At 43.2% G+C, this 21959-nt stretch overlaps 1 protein-coding gene across 8 annotated transcripts in view; it reads right to left on the bottom strand.

Annotated features, from left to right (window-relative positions):
* pcdh19 (protocadherin 19) overlaps positions 1-21652 on the bottom strand; it is a 55503-nt gene extending 33851 nt beyond the window's left edge. The window contains exons 1-2 of one of the 8 annotated variants that reach the window (XM_061048497.1): positions 18397-21652; positions 15734-15866 (exon numbers count right to left, since the gene is read on the bottom strand). In XM_061048497.1, the coding sequence (XP_060904480.1) occupies positions 15734-15866; positions 18397-20543 (2280 nt within the window). In that variant the 5' untranslated portion in view covers positions 20544-21652. Of the gene's footprint in view, positions 1-15520; positions 15867-18396 lie in introns of all 8 variants that reach the window. The other 7 variants (XM_061048499.1, XM_061048493.1, XM_061048498.1 and 4 more) reach the window with 7 other exon arrangements.
* Between the last annotated feature and the right edge of the window lie 307 nt (positions 21653-21959).

Here is a 21959-nt window from a genome sequence, read left to right as displayed (position 1 = left end):
AACGGGATCAACACAGAGTGAGTCAGAAAGAGAGTAACAATACAAATTTACAGTAGAGCACACGTGTTAGCACACAAACACACACGGGGCCGTCTGTCATCTCCATCAGGGACTGGGAGCCTGGCAGCTTGAGAGCAGGGCTAGTTTAGAGGGGGCCAGATGCAGCGGGCTTGACCCACTCGTTTGTGAGTAAGGGGGAGGGGAGGGGGGGGGGGGGATTCAGCAGCTGAAACACATACGGATTAGCTGCACTGACTTCATTTAATTTAATTTGTATTAGGGCCGTCTTTGGGGGCAAACATCGTTTTCACTGCGGGGGGAAAGATACGGGGTCACAGGAAAACAGCAACAGACGGTGGATCTCTGCCTGGAACTACAGGGGAAAAAAAACCTCCGACACACACACATAAACACACAAACACACATGCTCCAGCATCTTCTCTCCCTCTAATTATGTCTATATTACAAAGTCAAATCTCTTCCCATTGAAAAGCATCTTAGACCCCGAATCCACCTTTCCACAGCTTGATTTCTTGAAATGAATACCTTGGATCCTTTTGTTCTGCCACCATAAACAACATGTAGTAATTTTCTGTGCTTATCAAAGCCTCGCTCGGTGTTTCAGTGTTTGTGTGTGTGTGCATGTTGTTAACACACACACACACACACACCACACTAAGCTGTTATCAGCCGAGAACATATCTTAGGGGTGGATGTTTATCTGTGCTGATGCAGATTGGAGTTCTCTTTGTCTCAGTGCAGTGGTACATAATATTATGTGTCTTTTTTCCAGAGTTTATTTCTCCTAGGCCGATATGGTTTGATATCCTATAGTGGAGAAATCCTTTTAGTTACCGCCAGGCATCTAATGTGCTTTTACTTGTAATCTGGGAATTTAATAAATGGAAAGGAGAGGGAAAAAAATCTGTACACAATCGAATAATTCAACTCCCCATTGTATTCCTTGGAACATGACTTGGGCTGTTAAGCAGAGGTGGAAAACAACTGCAGTGAGTGAGTGAGTAAGTGAGTGAGTGAGGGCCCAACATGCCTCTTCACAATTTACAGTAGCGACGTGAGAAGAAAAAAAAAAGAAATATGGCAGCGATCATCCATGAAGTGTGCTGTAGCCAAAGCCTGCGGTCATATGAAAGCTTCCTCTCTGTCACCTTCCGCAGGTGACATAGTCTGCAAGAGATGTAATGTACCGTGCTCTGGAAGAGAAGTAGTTTTTATTACAAAAACATCCAGAAAATAAAGAAATAATGTGGGTGAGCTGCAGAGGCATTGCTTTGTCTCTGCTACACACACACACACACACACACACACACACACACACACACACACACACACACACAAAGGCTGTTCTACTGCAGCCTGTACACGACTATCAGGCACTCACCAGCAATCTTTTTCCCACCCCTCCTCTATCCCCCAGCCCCTATCAAAAGATGTTACTGTGCAAAATGTCAAAGAAAAAAGAGGCAAGAGAAGTAATCTCTTTCTCCTTTTTGATCGCAAGTGGAATAATTGGAACCCTCTTAGGCTCATTACAAGAGTTGCCCGCCAGCCAAAAGACGACTCCAACTGCCCCTCTTTATTCATGTTGGAGCTTTGAAAAATATGGGCTCCTCTAGTAACAATTCTTTATAAAATACAATGACTAGAGGTCCTGGTACCTACACACTAACGGGTAATCCTGCAATGTCTTTGAAAAATATATCTTTCAACTAGCACCAGTTGAGAGCAATAGAAAGGAAACAGCAACAATCTGTCTTGGTAATAATGTCATTATGCATCTTGCACAGCATTCCTCCCCCAACAAACTCTTTTTTTGGCAATGACGTTCTTCTCAATTACGTAAGGTATTGCATACAGGCCAGTTCATTTAGATCCATATTACTAATAACCTTATTGTTATTACAACTGTGCTTGTAATTACTGTGACTCTAATTACTATTACTGTATTACCCAAATTAACCTTATTCCGGATTTAGATCACCCCCACTGATGGTAGCCGAGACATGCCTATGAAGAATGGCACCAATGTCCCTTCAGATAAATCCAGTATAATTAGCTATGTGCCTTACAGGGCCTGTGTGATGGTAATAATTAGAGCTACTGTAGCAAAGGTCATGCAAAACAATTTAGAGAGGATGTGGGCTGCATGGGTAATCGGGCAGAGAGAGGGGGAGTAAGGAGCGCTCGGATGACTGTGGAGACTCTTCTGCTTTTCCATTTTCTCAGGTATAGAAGACATATGGTTGTTACCTTACCTCTGCACTCAGTTCATTTTTAACCAATGCTCTCAAAATAATAGAAATTGAAAACCCATTTTGATGGCAAGTAGACTCCCAGCTAACGTAGTTTAAATGGATCCGTGATTAGATTTGAGGAGAGTGCTACAGGGTGTAACTGTGAACTGGTATCAGCTGAAATCGATTTGCCGCTTTTGAGGTGTGATAGCTGCCTCGCTGCTCCGTTGTTGCATCTGTTCATTAACCTGAGTGTAATGTGTTTATGCTAACCCTTAGTTATCATTATTAATTGTGAGAAAGAAAGAGAGAGAGAGAGAGAGACACAGTGATGTGCGATGTGTTGCTTCAACCAGGCGCACAGGTTAATGAGCAGAGTCAAAAAACGTTGACACCGCGGTCAACAAATGCTCACAATAAGCTACTTCTATTTCTGCACCCTACCCCTCCCCTGTGTGGCTCAGCTCTTTGCATAACTCCCACAGTGCTCTTGGGCTGGGAGCTCAGGGTTCACAGCCTCCATCCACTAGGAATTGGCTCCACTCCCTCACCTCACTGCCATGATCTCACCCCGGAGAGATGAATAGCAGCCTCACTTTCAAATATAGCATCAACAAGTCAAGGCAAAACAACACATATGCCGATGCGTGCTAGATCAGTTGCTATTCCCAGTTGCGCAATCAACGGTGCTCACAGCCCCTCCCAGCTCCACTTCATTAGCAGTGGGTGACAGAAACAGACCCAAAGTAGCAAGACAAACCTTTTCTTTTGTGTCTCTCCCTATATGTTTCAGCTGTACCATGCTACAGCTGCTTACAGATCAGATCGGTGTTTCACATGTTTTTGGTCTTTTATGAAATACTTTGAATAACTGTTCATTTGTGTCTCTAATCTCAAAGACGAGTTGGCCAATTTGGGAATGCATTTTCACTTTTTTCGCAGAGAACGTTATGATTCGCATCGTAGACTTAGCTTTATGTAAAGACCAAGCGAATAGATCGCCTTTGATCAAACAGTATCCACCCAACCAGTATCTTTAAAAACAAGACGTATCTTGCTTTTAACAGGGGTATGAGTACGACTATTTCTTGGCTGGAAGCAGCGATACTCCGGAGTCGCAATTATCATCTTAAGAAAAAAAATGTTCCTTTAATTAATTGTATAAAACAGAAGTACCATGGTTTTATTGTATGGTATTACAATGGATATAAGCAGAGTAAGTATGAGCACCATTGGCACTAGAAACAGAGAGTCTTATTTTAATTGTGAAAAATGTATAGAGGCAAAGAATGCCAAACATGGGGAAATTGAAAGTTTCTTCCATTGGTACTCTGACGGTGGATTTCTACTACTTCAGTTGTAAATCGTTATTTTCACTGCTAAAAAGCTACTGTCAGACGGATAAAAAATGTCTGTTTGAATATGATTAAAGGCAACACACACAGCACTTATGAAGCACTGCTGGACATCTGATTTAGCTGCTTTATTTAGTTAGAGCAGACTAACTGATGAAAATGGCTGTGGTGGGAGTGGAGGCATAAGCTATGATCCATATGCCTTTGTGACTGTGAGGCTTTAAAAACTGTAAATTGTGATTATCATTGATCTCATCCGTCAGATGCCTAATCTCTTTGACTCATATCCACACAGGCCACATTGGGTGATGATGAAGCATCCTCCCCCACATCTGATGTCCCAAACAAGTGTTGAGGGGAGCAGTGATAAGCAGGTCCTTATCCTTTTAAAGACACTCCCGTAATCCAACAGCGGTGGGGGGACGGAGAGGGCTTCAGCTTTAAGGGACTTAGTCTGGATTATCGCTAGTCCTCCAAATTAAACCAAAAGTCATCTTTCTGCAGTTGCTCATGCAAGCTGGCGACTGGCTTGTTACCAGCTTTACTAACAAGGAAAATGATGGAGGTCTATAATTAGAAAATGCTCTCATTCAGCCAGTGGTCCAACAAACGGGGGTTAATGCTGGAGCGAAAACACGACCCGTCCTCACCTTTACTGAATATTCTGCCTCTCTCTCCTCAATTTCACTTCCCAAGCAGACATCCTGTGACTCCACTCAAAATGTCTTCCATGCTGTGTACCTGACTCTTGCTGCCAACCAGCTTAGCTACAGACAAGCTCCTCAGCCAGGGCAAGGCTGCTCTGTCCCCTCTGATGCTGCTTCCCACAGCAAAACAAGGCCAAATCTGGGGCTTAGAGGCTAAAATAATCATTACTGGGTTGTGAACAAATGAAAAGTCAGAACACCACTCTCATGACCGTCCTCCCCCACAACCCCTGGTAGTTTTTCTGCCGTCCTATTGCACAAAAACAAAAAAAAAGGGGGAAATAAACACGTAAACATTTAGAATGGACAGCATTTAGGAACTGAAACAAAAGTAAAGGCTGATATTTTCAGGAACATGACATTTGTTAAAGGAAATATGTAACATTTGTAATAAATGGAAATTTTTGGAAATTCTCTTATTCACTTTTTTTGAATGGGAAGTTAAAAGGCTAATTGATTCCAATTTGATGAAAGGCACTAAATAGTAAGCTGAATCCAGAAGGTGGTTAGCTTAGTTTAGCATACAAACTTAAAGGGAGAGGCCATCCTGGATTCATCCAACGGATCAAAATTATGCAGTCTGGTAAATTTGAAAAAAACAGAAGCCACTAGTAGATTCATACACAAGTCACTTCGTCTGGACAACAGTTTTTTAGATTGAATGGACTGATTTGAGTGGTTCAAAACCTCTTGACAATAAACCAAATATTTCCCAAAATACTGAGAAAATGACACTTTCCATTCCTAACTGGCCATTTTGCGAAGCTTTTTCCCCCTGATTGCAGTTTTTCACTAAGCTAGGCTACACACATCCAAGGGTAACTTTCTCATTTAAATATAAGGACGCAAATATGTCATGATACATTTCCTAAATCCTTATTTGTTGTTTTTATAACTATGATTAATATTCCATTTATTGCTCAAAGAAAATGTTCTGTAAGTGTTTCAAACAGTGTGACCATTTGCACTTAAGTACCTATGATATCTGTTGATGCATTCACCGTCCTCACAGCCTGCTTTGGTGTAACAACCCTTGAACTTAATAAGTGTACTCAGATGCTGTGCAGCCATCCTCTGTCATTAAAACCAGCACTATTATGCAATCTTCCTTTTAATAATTATAGGTAGGCTGCCATTCATTTTTACAAGCTCCCTATATGACTGAACTGGAAACAGCTCTCAATTAAAAAACAGGTACAGTAAAGCATCTCAAACTACTGAGGTTACTGAGGAAAGAACGGCACTCTGAATAGTCTGACAGAGGCCAAGTGCTTTTCATTCATTGACTTGGCTGCCTATGCTGTGGTATGTCAAAGGGTGGACGTGAGGGGAAAGTCAAAGCTGGTGTCCCATTGTGCTCCACAGCCAGACACCGACTCAACCCTGAATATTGTTTTCTGATGCCGTAAGAGAGCACGGAGAGGCGGGTGAAGTCGTTATCAATTCCCTTGCAAGGCAATCATAACTATTATCATTAGTAGTGTCTTCATCCTCTGAGCGCAGCACAGAGAACATATCTAATCTATTCTCTGGAGAACATGCTTGTCTTTCCAACTTGACCTGGTATCACTTGAGCAAAGAAATGATTTCCCGCCTCCCTAGAAACTAGATATGGGTGTAAATAATAGGACTGGGCTCTTTCTGAAAAAGCCCTAATCCCAGGAAAACAAACCTGAGTGAAACAGGGCCCATCTGAATTGCTTTCAGGAGAACTAGATAATCAAAATGCAAAACAGCTTTTGATAGAAAAATGAGCCGACTTCTAACAACAAATCCCCTACACCTAACATCAGCACATTCTCCTCCTGAACTTTTATTTGTGTGCTGTGTTTGGATTTTTAATGTAATCACACTGCACACGGCGCCCCATCAATGAGCCGCTCTGATTTATGTCAGCCTGAATCAGACTGACTGCTTAGAGCTTTGCAGACATCATGAATGAGAAAAGGAGCCACACATAGAACACATTAGGGGTCCCACCATCTTCTCAGACAGGGGGACAATGGGAAAGGGGAGCAGAGATAAAGGAGCAGGATAACAGGGTGAAGGAATGGTTGAGGGTGGAGAAAAAAGGGGAGAATGGGAGGAAAGAAAAGAAAGAGGCCTGAGACATTGGCCACACAGGGCAGGGGGAACATGAGGGCTCTGAGAGGCCTACTCGGTCATAGCCCATTAAGCTGGCTTGGTGAAAATGCTACAGCTCATTACATGCTCTGCCTCTGCTCTGTGGATGAACAATGCACAATTACGCTACCCTGCTGCTTCTCCAGCTATACTGCTGCATGCCTCTAAGGCGGCCGATATTGCTACTATAGTGGCTTGCCTGCCAACAGCCTCTGTGCTCATCAAACATCCCATATATGTGCTCCCTAATGCGCATCCAGGTTTATGTCTAGAAACAAAAGTGTTGTATGAGTTTGCAGAAATGAAAGGAGGGGGAGAAACAGGAAGGGCTGCTCTACTACTAGAGCAGACAACACAAAGGTATAAAGCAGCATTTGTGTGTCATACAATGATGTTTGCTCCCCTTTTGTCTGCTCTTTAAAAAGGGACGACATGTGACAAAGGGGAATTCTCTTTTCAAGCTGAAAAGTTTCACTCTGTGCTGCAATTACTGTAAAGCCAGGTGCATTTCATATGACAAAAAATAAAGACCATAAAGTGCAAGCAAAGAGTGCTGTGACACTATCTGCAATGCAGTGAATAACTAAGCCAAGGATTCATCTATCCACCAGCAAATTGGTTCCCTTCAAGTCCTCCTCCTTTCCTACAATTATGCATGCAGAAGTTGACATTTAATCTGATGGGGGAAATGCTAACTAACATCCTCCTGCTCCCTCTTTGTTTTAGGCAGAAAACAGGACACTTAGAAAGGTCATTCTTCCCTGGTGTCAGAGCTTGCTGCTTGGAAAAGTTTCAGTTCACAGTGAGCATTGTTTTTTTTTTTTTCCTCACAGAATCCCTTCCCCCATTTCCCTGTCATTCAAAGAGCAGAGCATCTGCACCGAGGAAAGGAACCGTGAGAGTTCTCTTAACAATGCAGCAACAAGTCTGGTAACCTGCAGTTCAACCTAGACAGAACATTATGTGTGTGTGTGTGGGGGGGGGGGGGGGGGGGGGGGGGGGGGGGGGTGTCCATGAATATTAATTACTACCTTTTCTGTCCCAACTTTGGGATGAAATTAGTTTCTGGCACATTTAAATTATGTCATCATTAATAGAGAATTCTAATTACTTTTCTCTCACTTCTTTATTTGGAGAAAAACATTCATGTTTTGTTGTTGCGCAGCAGATCTGAAAAGAAAATAATAATTTCCCCAAAGACTGATTATGGCTCCCTTGTTATTCTTATCTGCAAGAGGGGACAAATATATTGAAGGAGTGTCAATGCTTTCCTACAGTGCATGCTAATACACAACGTACAAATGCTGCTGTTTTCCTATTTTTATGCCAGAGGGACAGAGGTGGGCACATTCCTCTCAAAACAAGTAAATAGCATTGTGAGCTTCCACAGCAAATAGATTTCACTCCTGGCCATAACAAGTCTTAGGTTTGTGTTTTTAAATATGTAAGCTGACCTTTTCTATTCTATATTAAAATAACTACAGGCAAACACAGGCAGCCAAATCTGCATTAATGAGAGATGGGGTTATTTCTTTATTCTCCTGGAGCCTTGTCATAAGTTTTCCTGAGACTTGTTTGCTTATTATTTTTCTCAAACTCCACCTAAGTTTTGACTTACACTTTTTTTTTTTTTAAGTATCAGTTTGATGCAAATGTTTCAAGAAAAAGCGTGAAAGGCTGAGTATGATCCCAGCCAAATGTCTTCATGAATCCATTTCCTTGGTGGTAAATTTCAACACTTTAACTGCCACTGTGCTGGTACTTGAGAGTCCGAGAAATTAAATCAGAATGCTGCATATTTGTGTAAGAGAGTTTAATTTGTGAAATCAAAAAAAAAACAAAAAAAAACAACAGTGCGGGAAACTCATTTCAATGGGTAATTACGTCCACGCAGCATTGCTTGGAGGGCTTAACAAGGTGCATAATGATGTCCCCTTCCACAGCGATAAACATCATCACTGTGTCCATTTCCTTCTCCCTATTTAGCCGTCTCTCATTTACATGTAGACCCATCAACCTATACACCTAATGCCATTAAAGCCCTCTTTGCAGGCAGGTACGTTTCCCGTAAAAAATCTTTCATCATAAATTCTTAGGAAAACTAATTATGTGTCCGTCTTTGGCTCCACTAAAAACCCACTTCCTTTGTTGTTTCCAAGGTTTATGAGAGAATAAATTCTTTCAACACGAGGCAGCATTTAAAAAATCTTCCCCTCTTCTGTGCTGTAGTCTTTAAACAAGTCGTATTTCCTCATGAGATGTATGAGTAATAGAACCATATGGTTTTACTCGATGTTTTTTATGTAATCTTGAGCTTGTGTGTGCCTACTAATGTGTCAGACCGTATAACAAAAAAAATTCTATAGCCTTTATAGTTGTATGATTTTATCCAAATTTTGAAGCATTTGATGATTTTATCCATAACTGTGGAACTTAAACTTGATTAGATGCTGCAAAAGGTATACTCAAACCGCTGTCCTTTGTTATCCTTCTACGTTCGGAGGAGCATTGAAATAATCACATTGTTTGTTCCTTTTCAGGGGGAAAAAAAAAGCATCTTGTACTAACAATAGAAGAGCGGCATTATTGCTTTCTGTAGAGGCTGATGTAGTTCTTGCCATAAAAACCTCTCCTCATCCTAACACTGCATTTTACAGAGAGAAATAACATGTTTCAGGCAGAAGCAATACAGGTTGAGCAAAATCATTGGCATTCTATAAATAGCTCTCTCTGCCCTCCCCTGTTCCTCTCCGTCTCTCCTCGTTTTCCTCGGTCTTGCCGTTTCTCTACGCTATTACTCCCTCTGTATGCATCTGCAGTCACATGCTGTCAGCGACACATACAGTGACATGTGTACATCAGACGACGTGTGTTTTGACTCTTAAGCTCTTTGGCTGGATGCTCTGATCCCAACGAGAGGGTGGCAACCCGGCGGGCCTGGCTGACTCTGACTGGCTGCCTGCGGTACTTATGTCATTTCATTGTACCTCCGCGACATCGGGAATGACATGCAGTGATGGGGTGTTGCGGGTTGGGGTCAAGGCTATAAAAACCCAACCAAGTGTAAAACTAGCACTGCTTGTGCATGAAGTGAAAAGCATCCTGTTGAGTAATGTCACAAAATGAGCCTCCAGCTTCAGCTCTGCGTTAAACATGAAGGGAGGAGCCAGCAGAGGAAAGAAATAAGAGGGTGCCGAGTACATCACTGTCACTCTGTTAATTTATTTCTGACAGACTCAGCTTTATTTCACCTTATAAACACTGACACTTGAAAAGCAGAGCGTTTCTGAAGCCCGTGCCTTACAAATAACCTCTCTAAATAATTAACAGGTTCATCTGCCAGTCAATCAGCACGCAGCTGAAGCTCTTGGAGATGAAACGATTCTTTTTGAAAACCCACTTTTGAAAGGAGGAGACTTGAATGCTACATACACCTCCCACACTGCCAACACATCAAAAATAAATATAAAAAAAAACGACGGCTTTTCAGACCGTGCAGCAATATATCCCTTCTCCTTCTGCACAATATCTGCCGTTACTTTTTTCACAATATATGACAAACTATTCAGAGGTGAGTAGCGTCTGTGTTATCAGAGAATCTGGATTTTTCTTTCCCGAGAAGTGTTTCAACAAGTCATTGGCTACATGCTTTTTAGCTTTTTTTCGGGGCACTAGTGCTGTGTGGAAAGAACCTTGCAATACAATATGAATCAGATGGGGTTTGAAAATGGAGTACATTGCAACTTGTTAAATTCAACAGTAGGACAACTGTTTTGTTAAAAAGATTGCAAAGCCATATGCATGTAACGTGAACAAAAAAAAAATGTTGTCTGTCTTTTAAATAAGAAAAAGGAGGTCGTTATACGCACATCGCGTGGGTGCAGGGAAGTGCAAGAACAGAAATCTGAGGAAGAAGATAGGCCAGAGTACTTGCTCAAATGCCGCAAAGAAAGGTTTATTATTAATCACAAGGTTTCGACCCTGAGGCCTCTTCCTCCGTTCTTTTAAATACCATACATGACTACATTTATCATTTTTGCTGTCCCTGTAACATCCGTAATCACGGCACTACTTTATGTGCAATCTGAGCAAAGGAATTAGCAATTGCCTATTTTAACAAAAAAAAAAAAAATCTTTGCTTGTTATTGAAAATCAGTTCAGTGTTTTTAACAATTAAAACAATATTAATAAATGAAATATCGCAACACTCAAAGGATATTTACATAGACCTAGTGGATGATTAGCAGTTTCTAAAGGAGAAAAAAAAGGATTGTACTATTTATTGCATGTTCCAGGGTTTATCCGGTTTTAAATCAAAGATCATGGCTGGAGATGTTTGTTGAATCAGTCCTTCCAAAGAATTATCACTTAAATACTTCTATTCACTTCCAAATGGCACTGAAAAAACTGAACACAAAGCTGAGAGTCAGACCCTGCGAAACTAAAATCAAGCAGAGAGCTCTTCCATTTTAACTTCATCTACCAGCCAGTCTCCTGCCCAATAATGGGAGGATTCGGCAGCGTTGAGGAGTTCAAAGGAGACAACAGTTTTACATTCTCTTTGTCCATGTTGTCCTCCTCTAAGTACCCTTTGAAAATATGTTCTCTACTTTCTGTCAACTGCAGTTGAACACAAAACGAGGCTGAGTGATTCTGCCACAGGTGAAATGAAAATAAAGCTTGAACTCACACTCAAAGTCTGCACTGTGAACATATATTCCAAAGTTAGGGGAACATAGCAACTATTTCACAGTCTGTATAACTAACTACACTAATAAAAAACAGTTTGGAAGAGCAGTAAATATGCAACATTTTTATTAACGCTAGAGCAGTCCTAGAAAAACTAACACTAAAGAGACAACTATTAAGGAAATCTGATTAGCAACTTCCACAGCCAAGCATATCTTAAACCACAGGGAGGGATGCTAATATCAGAACATCAGTGAAAGACTACTTTAAAAGCAGAAACACTACAATGTTTGATTATCGAAAATGTTGGGATTATACTGCTGTGAGATTCCTGAGTCGGTCATAATGATGCAAATGATAATGCCAGTGCCTGTATTTCAAACAAATGTGACACTCCAGAAGACATGTTTGTGTGCGTGTGTATTCATGAGTATATGTGTGGGAGGAGATTGGCACTTTCAACAGATGTGTAGTATGCACTGACAGCATGACATCTACTTTGCATGCTCAATATGACACGTCTGAATGCTCCCATGCATATTGTCCTGATGGGAAGCGATAGCGAGGGATGTGCAGCCTCGCTGGAACCACTCCCTGTTGTCTCTGCAGCATCGATATCAAAACATCTCCTCTGCTAACAGGCAAAGACTGCTGCACAGAGATACCTTGTCAGATGTTCCGTTGCAATTTTCACATTCTCATTTGGGCTTCTTTGATTGACTCCGAGAAGTGAACAAACAAAATGTACAGTTGTTCTCTTTTGTCGGCGCCTGAACCTGACACTGTGGCATACAAAAGACTTCCTCGAGACTAGAGTACCTTTCAAAGAACCGATGCAGGGGGCATCTGGAGGAGGTTTGAATCAATTATCAATTTACTTTACTTGTGAATATTTAAGACCATGATGCGCAAACTGTAAAACCCCCTTTTCCTCTATTCATTCATCGCTCTTTTCTCATTCATTTATTATTTGAATATCTTAATATCTTAAAAGAGAAATCGACAATCTTCTACCTGAATGAGGCTAATCAATAAAGTATGATCCCTTATTTTTCTGCTCTGCTCATTATCTGGAATCACAGGTGCGCAAAGCCTTAGAACCCATTACAAATTCAAAAACACACTCTAGCCAAAGGCCATTCCTTTACTGTATAATTGTCTCCCCCCTACCAAGTGATTCGCTATAATTAAGCCATGGAAGACAGCTCTATTCTCCTGTGAGCGTTCATATTAGCGCTACCACAGGCAGGTCTAACAAACATCTCACAGCTGATGCTTCTCAAAACAATGGACAGCCATGTTCACAGAGGTATATGCTGCTACACGTTCTCACAGGGGAGACTACAATATACACAATGCACTAGCAGGTATGAGGCCTTTGGGGAGAGCTGTCACTGTTATCTTGGCCGAGTCTGCTGTGTTTACGTGTATGTGTGTGTTTGTGTGTGTGTGTGTGTGTGTGTGTGTGTGTCTGCTTTGTCTGTAGCAGGAAAAGCTCGACTTCAGCTGACATAAGCGGGATGTTTCACTGGCCTACATAAGCTAACCAGGCAGGAGAACTTTGCATCGATCAAACAGACACATATCCTCTTTAGCTCCATTAGCAATGGGCTAATCTGACCTCCAATCCACACTCTGATTCCTGTGATCACTTTAATCTACATGTTAGCAAAATACACAAACACAAGGGCATAATTGTGCCACTGCATGCAAAACAAAAACGGTTTTCCGCCAAATAAATGAATCATGGATAATTATGAGGTTGCCCTCAGGATGAGAACCATTTTTTTGGGGGGGGGGGGGGGGGGGGACAAAGCAGCCTGAGTAATCACAACAGTGCAGACACTCGTGTGTCCTCACCAGTCAATGGGATATGGGTCGAGGACTTGTGGAGTCAAGTGGTTTCAAGCCCGCGCTTGCTCATCGTAACGAAGCAATTATCAGTCATTGCACTGCTGTTTGTTTGCGCTATTAATGGCATTGTAATTAAACTGAAAACATTGCTTATTTAAGAGCAACATTTGTATATAGTACTGCAGACTTTCTGTCCCTGGGAAAGAAAAATGTCACAATGACAACTGTTGTACACTCTTGCTACAATTACTCCTCGCTTACTTTCTGGATCACACACACGTTCTCTATTCTCCGTGCAGGGGGGAAGATATGCAAAAACCAGGGTCAAAGAGATGTTTGTCAACATCATGTGCAAGGCGGAGAGCAGTGGAGGCTGCATGCTAAAAAGGCCCGGCCTCTATCAAAGCCAATCAACTGGCTCTAAGAAGATGAGAGAACGTGGTCGGCGGCTCAGACACCTGGCACTGAGACTCATTCACCCTCGCTCGCTCACTTCATCCCCCTACTTATCTCTCTATCTGCCCTCACACAGCTCCCAGCTTTGCATATGGAATCATCAAAATCAATCTTCGACCCCATTTGTCTCTCTCTCCACTTTTTCATTAGCTGAAACAAATAAAGGCTCTCCTAATCCTGCGGCAAATGGGCTTTTATTGGATGTTTAAGCCACAGAGACAGGATGCTGCTGGAGCTTTTCACAGCCGCCGTTGATTTCTTTGTGCAGCAAGATCCCACTTGCTCTCTCTCGCTCTCTCTCTCTCTCTTTGGCAGGGAAAAGGGTGGTGTTGACCTGCGCAGCGCTACCTACCAGCAAATACAATCACAGCATACGGGTCACTGCATGTGCCTGCTGAATCCCCCCACCTCTGCCTCTCCACTGACTGGATAACATCACAGGACAACCCACCCTCCCTCCCTTGTACAGTGTTTTCTCATTCTCTCCACCTGTGTTATTCACACACACACACACACACACACACACACACACACACACACACCCACACACTTAAGTCAGAACCGGCTCAGACAGGCCTAGTAAATCAGCATGCCTGTAAGTAGGTCTCATTGACCCCTCAGGATCCATCGGTGCCTGGATCTCTCTGGATCACGCAGTCAATACATCAATATCCATCTTGTGTTTCTTGTTTTAAGACCCCCACTCCCAACCCCACCTTCTTCTCACTGAATGTCAAACAGAGATTGGAGTCATCAATTACAAGCCTGCGTGTGTGTGTGTGTGTGTGTGCAAGGAGCTGGAGCTTATTTGCTACTTTCTATAGGAGCAGGCACATTCTTGCACAAACACAAACAAACACAGATGCACATTTTCTTGCACACGCACAAACCTAAACGCCCCTCGTCTCCCATGGGATGAAGGAGAAGTGGATGGAGGGAGAGAGGTTGGCCAAACAATCCGATAAAGCAGTTCATACATACAGAAATCTATAACCTAAAGATCAGCTGGTCTGCATACACTCTGTCAGACTGCTTTCAAGTCAGATGTTCACTGCTCTGCTGGAGCCATGCACGGTATGTCAGGAAAAAATTCGATGGCTGGCTATGCGGAGAGGCCATGCGCTAACACTGCAGCCAAATGGACAACACAACGGATAAAGCATTTGAGCAATGATTATTCTCTCTGCTAGCACCTGAAATGACTGCTGTGTGGTGGAGCTGATTAGCCGGGTCAATACACATCTGGCAGGTGCTCAGACTCCTTTTTTTTTGTTTGTTTTTTTTGGAATAGGTCAGCGCACACACAAATAAAAGGGGGGAAAGAAAACAACTGGTGTGAGAGAGGCCAAATAATCCACTTTGTCAGGCCTCCAAATTCTGCTTGGCTAAGCGCTCCGTCTGAGGCACAGGTCAGCATCAGTGTCTCGGCCCTTTGAAATGCCTCGAAAGATACAACTCAGATGGGCCGGCACAGCGTCAAATGTGCCATTTCACATACTCTAGCTTTCTATCAATAACAGACAGATTCAGTGTGACTCTACTCAGCGGCACAATGGAATGAAAGCTGTCTCTAGACCTTGAGATGTGTTGAAAAGTGGGGCATTGAATATTTGAATCTCATGCAATAAGGCTTAACAATTCAGCGTTTTTTCTTCGTTGATACCCATTCTGATACCAAGACTCTGTATCAGTGATACCGGTTATCCCTCATAGACAAGGGAAAATTAAGAAGTACATACCGTTGTTGGGAAAACAATGATTGCTGACATTATGCTAGCAATGCATAATTGCACAGCACAGTTTTGTTTTTTTTACATCATAATTAAGTCAGAGGAATTGATTTAAGGGGGGCTAGTAAATTATGGTTGCATTGACTTGTGTATTAGCTGATAAATAAGGCACTTACGACACTCCTTTAAAATGAGTGAAAAAGGGACTCTAACAAAGGTTCCTTTTTGCATTGTATCCTCACATTTAGTGAGGGGAATATATTTCCAAACCAAGTTTCCCCCTAGTTGAGTCAACAACAAGAGCAGCCCAGTCAAGGATTAAGGACAGAGCACAGCGAATTGTATCTCACCTCTGGCAGTGGCATGCCGTTGATGATGAGGTCTGGCTGCTGGTGGCCCTGCCCAGTGAACGGGTGCTGATAGCCATGGTTGGGAGCGGCATTGCGCGAGTTCTGGTTCTCCACGTTGAGGAAGGTGCTCTCGGAGCGCCTGCAGCCCAGCGGCAGGCTCTGCTGGTGGTAGTCGAAGTAGTTGAGCGAGGAGGTGAGAGACGAGCAACTCACCACATTCATCTTGTCCGTCTCCTCGACGTCTCGTGGCACCAGGCGGATGTCATTCTTGCTCAGCTTCTTCTTCTTGCTGGACTTCTTCTGGTTGCCGTATGAGTACTCCGCCACCCTGCGCAAGTAGAAGAAACTGAACAGACTCAATAAAGCAGTGTTCTGCCTTCCCCCTCCCCTGTCCACACAGTCAAAAAAACGCTCACCCGCCATGCCAGCTAGACCCACTGTTCAACCATGGGTGCCAGGCGAAGGCTCATTGCACGTGTCCGGGGATGGAACAGCACACTTAAGTGACTCCACCACTCCTGGTCAGCAATGGAGCCCTCATCCCTTGTTTGTTTTGCATTTGCATGCTCAACAATCGACTTGTCACAAACAGGCAGACAAAATGCAAACATGCCAAAACCACAGAAGCAATAAAGAAAAGCAAAAAGGACACACAGGTACTGAGCAGCACTACCGGTATATGCAATCATATTCAAAGCACACAGCCCACACTAATTCCAGTTTTTCTTTCATTATCATGCTCCCCAGTAGTGAGACGGGAGTGCAGCAGAACTGCAGATTCAGATTCATTTCGCTGCTCTCAGTGGCTGCTGCAAACTTGAGCTGAGTATTTTGACTTTAATAAGAGCAAATGAGCAACACAGCCATGTTTTATCAAAGGAAACTCCAACTGGGGGAAATATTCATTCTTCGCACAGCCTTGCAGATTTCCACCGTAGAACAGATGCTCTGTACTCTATAGTGATGACTACAAACTTCACTAGACATATTCCATATCATTTTGGATGGGTTTTTTTTTACCATCTGCATTGCTTCAAATTCTGGAAGAGGCTCAGTTTTAACCTTCAGGCATTGAGTAAATCATTTATTTCCTACTAAAGCCTGAAACAGAGCCATCATTATCCCTGAAATTGCAATATCTGGAATGTGTCTGTTTCTGCTTCTTGTATTGTCTTGAACGTCTCTGCTGCACCAGCCCCCACTGGCCTCTGTTCCTCGCTAAAAAGCAGCTCTAATCCTCAGTCGCTTTTCAAATCAAACTGTTAAGAAGCCCCAGTGTACTTTGTCTTTTTCATTTTTCTTTAAGATTGCATCTTGGAAACAGCTTCCTCCCCACACCTCCTGATTTAGAGGAAAGAAAATGGGAAGCTGCAAGAAAATACTTCATCTCTTTTTCATTTATCATTTTAACATGTAGTGTCTCCACTCAGTGCCCAAATTGAAAGCTTGGAGGGGAAATCTTCAGAGTCAGACCGACTGACAGAGGACAAGCAATAAATTGGAGATAACTGCTCCTCAAATTCGAGGTGGCGACTGAGGAGCAGAGCACATCAGAGCTGATTAAAGCACCCAGCAGAGAGAGAGGCTCACACAAGCAGAGAGAGCAGTTTTGAATTTGGGATTTTGCTGTTATCGATCTTTGTTTCTACTCTGAACAATCGTGTAAGACATAGTCAAAATAGGATTTGGCATGAGGAACTTGATGGGATCAAAATGTCTACATGCTGATAATCTTTTGGACTAGTTGATCAGTGTTCATATGGTGTAGGTTATTCCTGTTAACGGTGAAAGAATGCCAAAAAGCACTGATGAAGGACATTTTCCACAATAATAGAGGGAATTATCTAACAAGTAAAAATACGGCAATTAACGTTATTGAAGTAAAAAAAAATACATAAATCAGAGCAATATTTGGGGATGTTTAGAATATTTATCAAGGGCTACATGCTTGAAAGACGGCCTGAGTTTCCCTCAAATTAACAAAATTATGTTTGGAGGAAAATATGATTATAGCTGCAGGTTAAATTCTCAAATCCAATCTATATGTAAATTCATAGTGGTAATGTGGCACAGGGAAATCAAAGCCTGAGCTGATGATCTGATTGATGAACAAAACCAAGTGTTCAATATGCAACGTCCAGAAAATAATCACCTACTTCTTTACAGGAATAAATAAAGTATGTGATGACTTTTTTTTTTGGAATGGTTTACTTTTGTATCATCTTAAAAACGTTGTTAGGGTTTTGTTTAATCTGTATTTAATTGTTTTGTATACTTCTTGGTGCATATTAAAGCAAAGGTATGTGTGACTGACAGAGAGGACTGTCCATAATCACAACAGATTAGGGCTGATAACAGCCAATCAGCCACGGTGAACGTTAAATAATAAATGTCTGGGACTGCTATTGAACCAGTGGGACGTTAATTGTCCAGAAACACAGCCGCAAATTGAACATGACAGTTGAACGGTCATATTTATGAGTCAATTGGTTACAATGGGTGGATTAAATCAATCAATCACGTTGTCCTTAACGCGGAACAGCGGGGGCCTCCTCAGCAGAATGTGTCTGATTTAAAACAGACTGCTTCACTTTCAGCTGTGTGCGTGTGTGGGTGGTGGTGGTTTTGTGTGTGTGTGCAGTTGTGTGTGTGTGTGCTTGAAATGAGAAAAAAAAAATCTGCGTTCCTCAAATTCGGGCCTCTACATGCTGCACAAAAGCGATGCGCTGACAATTTGCAGATCAGGCACGTTGGCGGGCACACACACACGCGCGCGCACACACACACACACACACACACACACACACACACACACACACACACACACACACACACACACACACACACACACACACACACATAGATTTAGTCAGTACCTGCAGTTGTACGTCCGGATCTCCTTGTTATCCCTCTTGCATTTGACCGCCACAAAGATCATGGTGACGAACAGGATGGCAGCGATAGAGCCCAGCGCGATGATGAAGATGAGGGACAGGTTGACAGGTCCGATAGGCTCCTGAGCGTTCAGGTCCGGGGAGAGGTATACCACGATGTAGGCCGAGGCGGAAAGCGAGGGCTTGCCGTGATCCCGCGCCACCACCGTGATCTCGTAGGTGGACTTGACGTTTTCTCCAAACATCCGGGTGGAGCGCACCTCTCCATTCACCTGGTCGATCTCGAAGAAAGCCCTGTCCCCCTCTGAGATTGTGTATGTTAGCCTCCCGTTCTCCCCCTCGTCATAGTCGTCTGCTTTTACCTGGGTCACCATGTAACCCACCCCTGCATTTCTGGGGATGGAGACCTCCGCTGTGCCATTAACCAGGGGCGGGTTTGTCATCACAGGTGTGTTGTCATTCACATCCAGGACAACAATGCGCACAGTAGCGTTGCTGGATAAAGACGGATTACCATTGTCTCTGGCCAAAACTTTAAAATCAAAAGTCCTGGTGTATTCATGGTCGAATGATCTCATTGAGTAAATTCGACCTGATGGGTTTATGCTGACATATGTGTTTACATCCATGTGCTTAATCTCTCCGGGGACTATGGAGTAGGAAACTGTGCCATTCATGCCCAAATCTGGGTCTTCTGCTGACACAGCCAGCAGACACGAGCCAGGGAGGTTGTTCTCCATCACCATCTCTTGATAGTGCGGTTTGAGGAAGTGGGGAGGGTTGTCATTTTCATCTGTGACTTTTACTACCAGAGATTTGGTGGCGCGTAAAGGAGGGGTGCCACTGTCCTCCGCTTGGATGGTCAGGTTGTACGTGTCCTTTTGCTCCCTGTCCAGCCTACCATCAACAAGTATCGTGGAGAAGCTCTCATATTCTTGCAGTCTGAACGGCACATTGCCCTGCAGCCTGCACTGCACTTTGCCGTTTGCCCCAGAATCCTTATCTGACACCCTCACCAGCGCGATGACATACCCGCGCTGCGCGTTCTCGCTAACTTCCACCATCTCCGTGTTCAGGGAGAGCAAACTGATGACAGGTGGGTTATCATTCGTGTCCATCACGTTCACTGTGACTTTGCAGTGTGCTGGGATCGAGTTAGGACCTAAATCTTTGGCCTGTACGTCAATCTCGTATATTTGTGCAGTTTCATAATCCAAAACTCCGTTTACGGTGATGATCCCTGTTCTGGGGTCAATTTTAAACGCGTCCCTCGTTTTCTCAGTGACGTAACTGTGGAAAGAGTACACCACCTCTCCATTAGTCCCTTCGTCAGGATCCGTTGCATTCAGATCTATGACTAATGTATTGATGGGGGAATTCTCCATAACGTTTACTGTATAAACCGTCTCGTCAAAAACAGGATTGTTGTCATTAGAATCTATCACCTTGATATTTAACTGGACCGCGCCTATCTTAGGAGGGTCTCCTCCATCTTCTGCGCTGATTTCATATGAATAGTGGGACTGGGTCTCTCTGTCTAGCGATTTTTGCACAACAAGCTCAGCTATTTTGGACCCATCCCCTCTGGTCTTTATCTCCAGTCCGAAAAGCTCATTTGGGGTGATGGAATATGACTGCACTCCAAAGATCCCCGAGTCCGGATCGCTTGCCCCCTCTAGGGGAAACCTGGTACCAGGGGAGGCGTTCTCAGAAATCTCAATATCAATGTGGCTCGTTGGAAATCTGGGTGCGTTATCGTTCAAATCCTCAATTTCAACTTTGATGACACAGATCTCCATAGAGTTTGACATCACTTCTAGGGAAATAATGCACTTGGGGTTCTGTCTGCAAACTACATCCCGATCTATTTTCATTTGGGTTGTAAGGATTCCGGCTGGACTCAGTTCCACCCATCGCGGCTCTGAATTGGAAATAACCCTTAAGTACGGGGGCTGCGGTGCAATCTGAAATCCTTGCTTTAGCGCGTCCTTTGTCACGTTTCCAATCACGGAGCCGGGCTTCATCTCCTCGTTTATTCCATATTTCAGGTTGATGACAGCCTCAGCCCCGACCCAAAACAAGATGAACACAGCAATTAGTTGTATTAATTCCATCTCCTTGTTTTGCATTGTACCTGTTGAGTTTTTTGTAATTAGGACCTTATTTTTACGCACAAGAATGCACGTCGGAGAAAACAAGAAAAAGGTTCCAAATGAATCATGTCATTAAAGTGTCCGAAGAATAAGTGTTTCTTATCGCTCTCGTTTATGCAAATTAAATCATGCTGTGGAAGCTATAATTGTTACAAGTGCCTAGCCTATTTGACTCTTCTCAGGCGCTGCACATCCTCCGGTCTACTGCAGCGGACGAAACAGATCTGTGAAAACATGCTGAATCTTCTCACAACAGTGATTTAGCCGTGTAAATCAGCGCAGCACTTATCAAGCGGCAAAAACATGATGAACTGTTCATATTAAAGTGCGCAAAACGGAGGACAAACGTTCGGACTGCATAGACAAAAAAATGAGAATTCCTGTGAGCCAGAAAAGTCCACAAAAAAAATCTTCCGTGCAGATGAAGTGATCAGGCTCAAAAGTCGGAGAATGATTCTTCCCCCAGCTGCAACAATTTAAGTCGCATTCTTCATTAACATCACACTGTGATTAAGTACAAACAGTGATTTCAAAAAGAATCCTCTTCGTCCGGCAGCTATGGTGCTTTCAAATTGCACATCTGATAAAAAAAAAAAATAGGGGTACAAGAATCTGCAGTCATAAAATGATTCAACAGCTTAAGTCCTGATATCTTTGCTTAAAGAACAAGGGTGCAATTGCAGGAATGTCTCATCACATCACTGAAGTCCCGATTACCTTTTTCATTATTTCCAGCCGATTTTGTCTTTCATTCCTTCCGAAAGTCTTCAAGCTTTTACTTACTAATTAATTTCCTCGTATCTCGCTTGGATAAGGCAGCACGTATCCCGATAATTAGTCCATGTAACACACACAATCCGATGAAATTGTAGCCAAAAGCCAGTGGCAGAAAAAGATGGGAGAGCCTAGTGTTTGTCGCCTTTAAAACGCCTTTTGGGCTGCAGCAAAGTAGGAGCACAGCCGCCTATATCCAGCCTGGTGGAGGCAGAAAAAAAAGGAATCACCACTCGTTGCCAGTAGGCTGTCTATAGTTGACTCCAACAAGCGCTCCTCTCGCTTCACGGGTGCACACTGGCAGACGCGCAGCTCCGAGCCGAGCGCTCAGTCTCAGGACCCGCAATCCCCTCAGCCAATCAGGGGTTACACAGGAGGGCTGGAGCTGCTGGTGGGAGGGGCAAAGTACAGGCGAGAATACACGGCCAACTACCTGTTCTGCTACAGATGGACTACTCATCGGGCAGTGGCAGAGTACATATCGTAACCGAGGATGTGTATAAGATGGTTGTTTACAAAGGGTGGTTGTCCGGGGACTCATGGGGGTCTTTGAGAGGATTCAATGGGTACTGCAGACAAAATATTGAGCAAATGACTAATTTCCTTCTGCAGAGGCAG

This window comes from Labrus mixtus, chromosome 10, assembly GCF_963584025.1.
Source record: "Labrus mixtus chromosome 10, fLabMix1.1, whole genome shotgun sequence".
Lineage (NCBI taxonomy): Eukaryota > Metazoa > Chordata > Actinopteri > Labriformes > Labridae > Labrus > Labrus mixtus.
The sequence above is the reverse complement of the archived record's forward strand: the minus strand, read 5'-3'. Positions and strand labels throughout refer to the sequence as shown.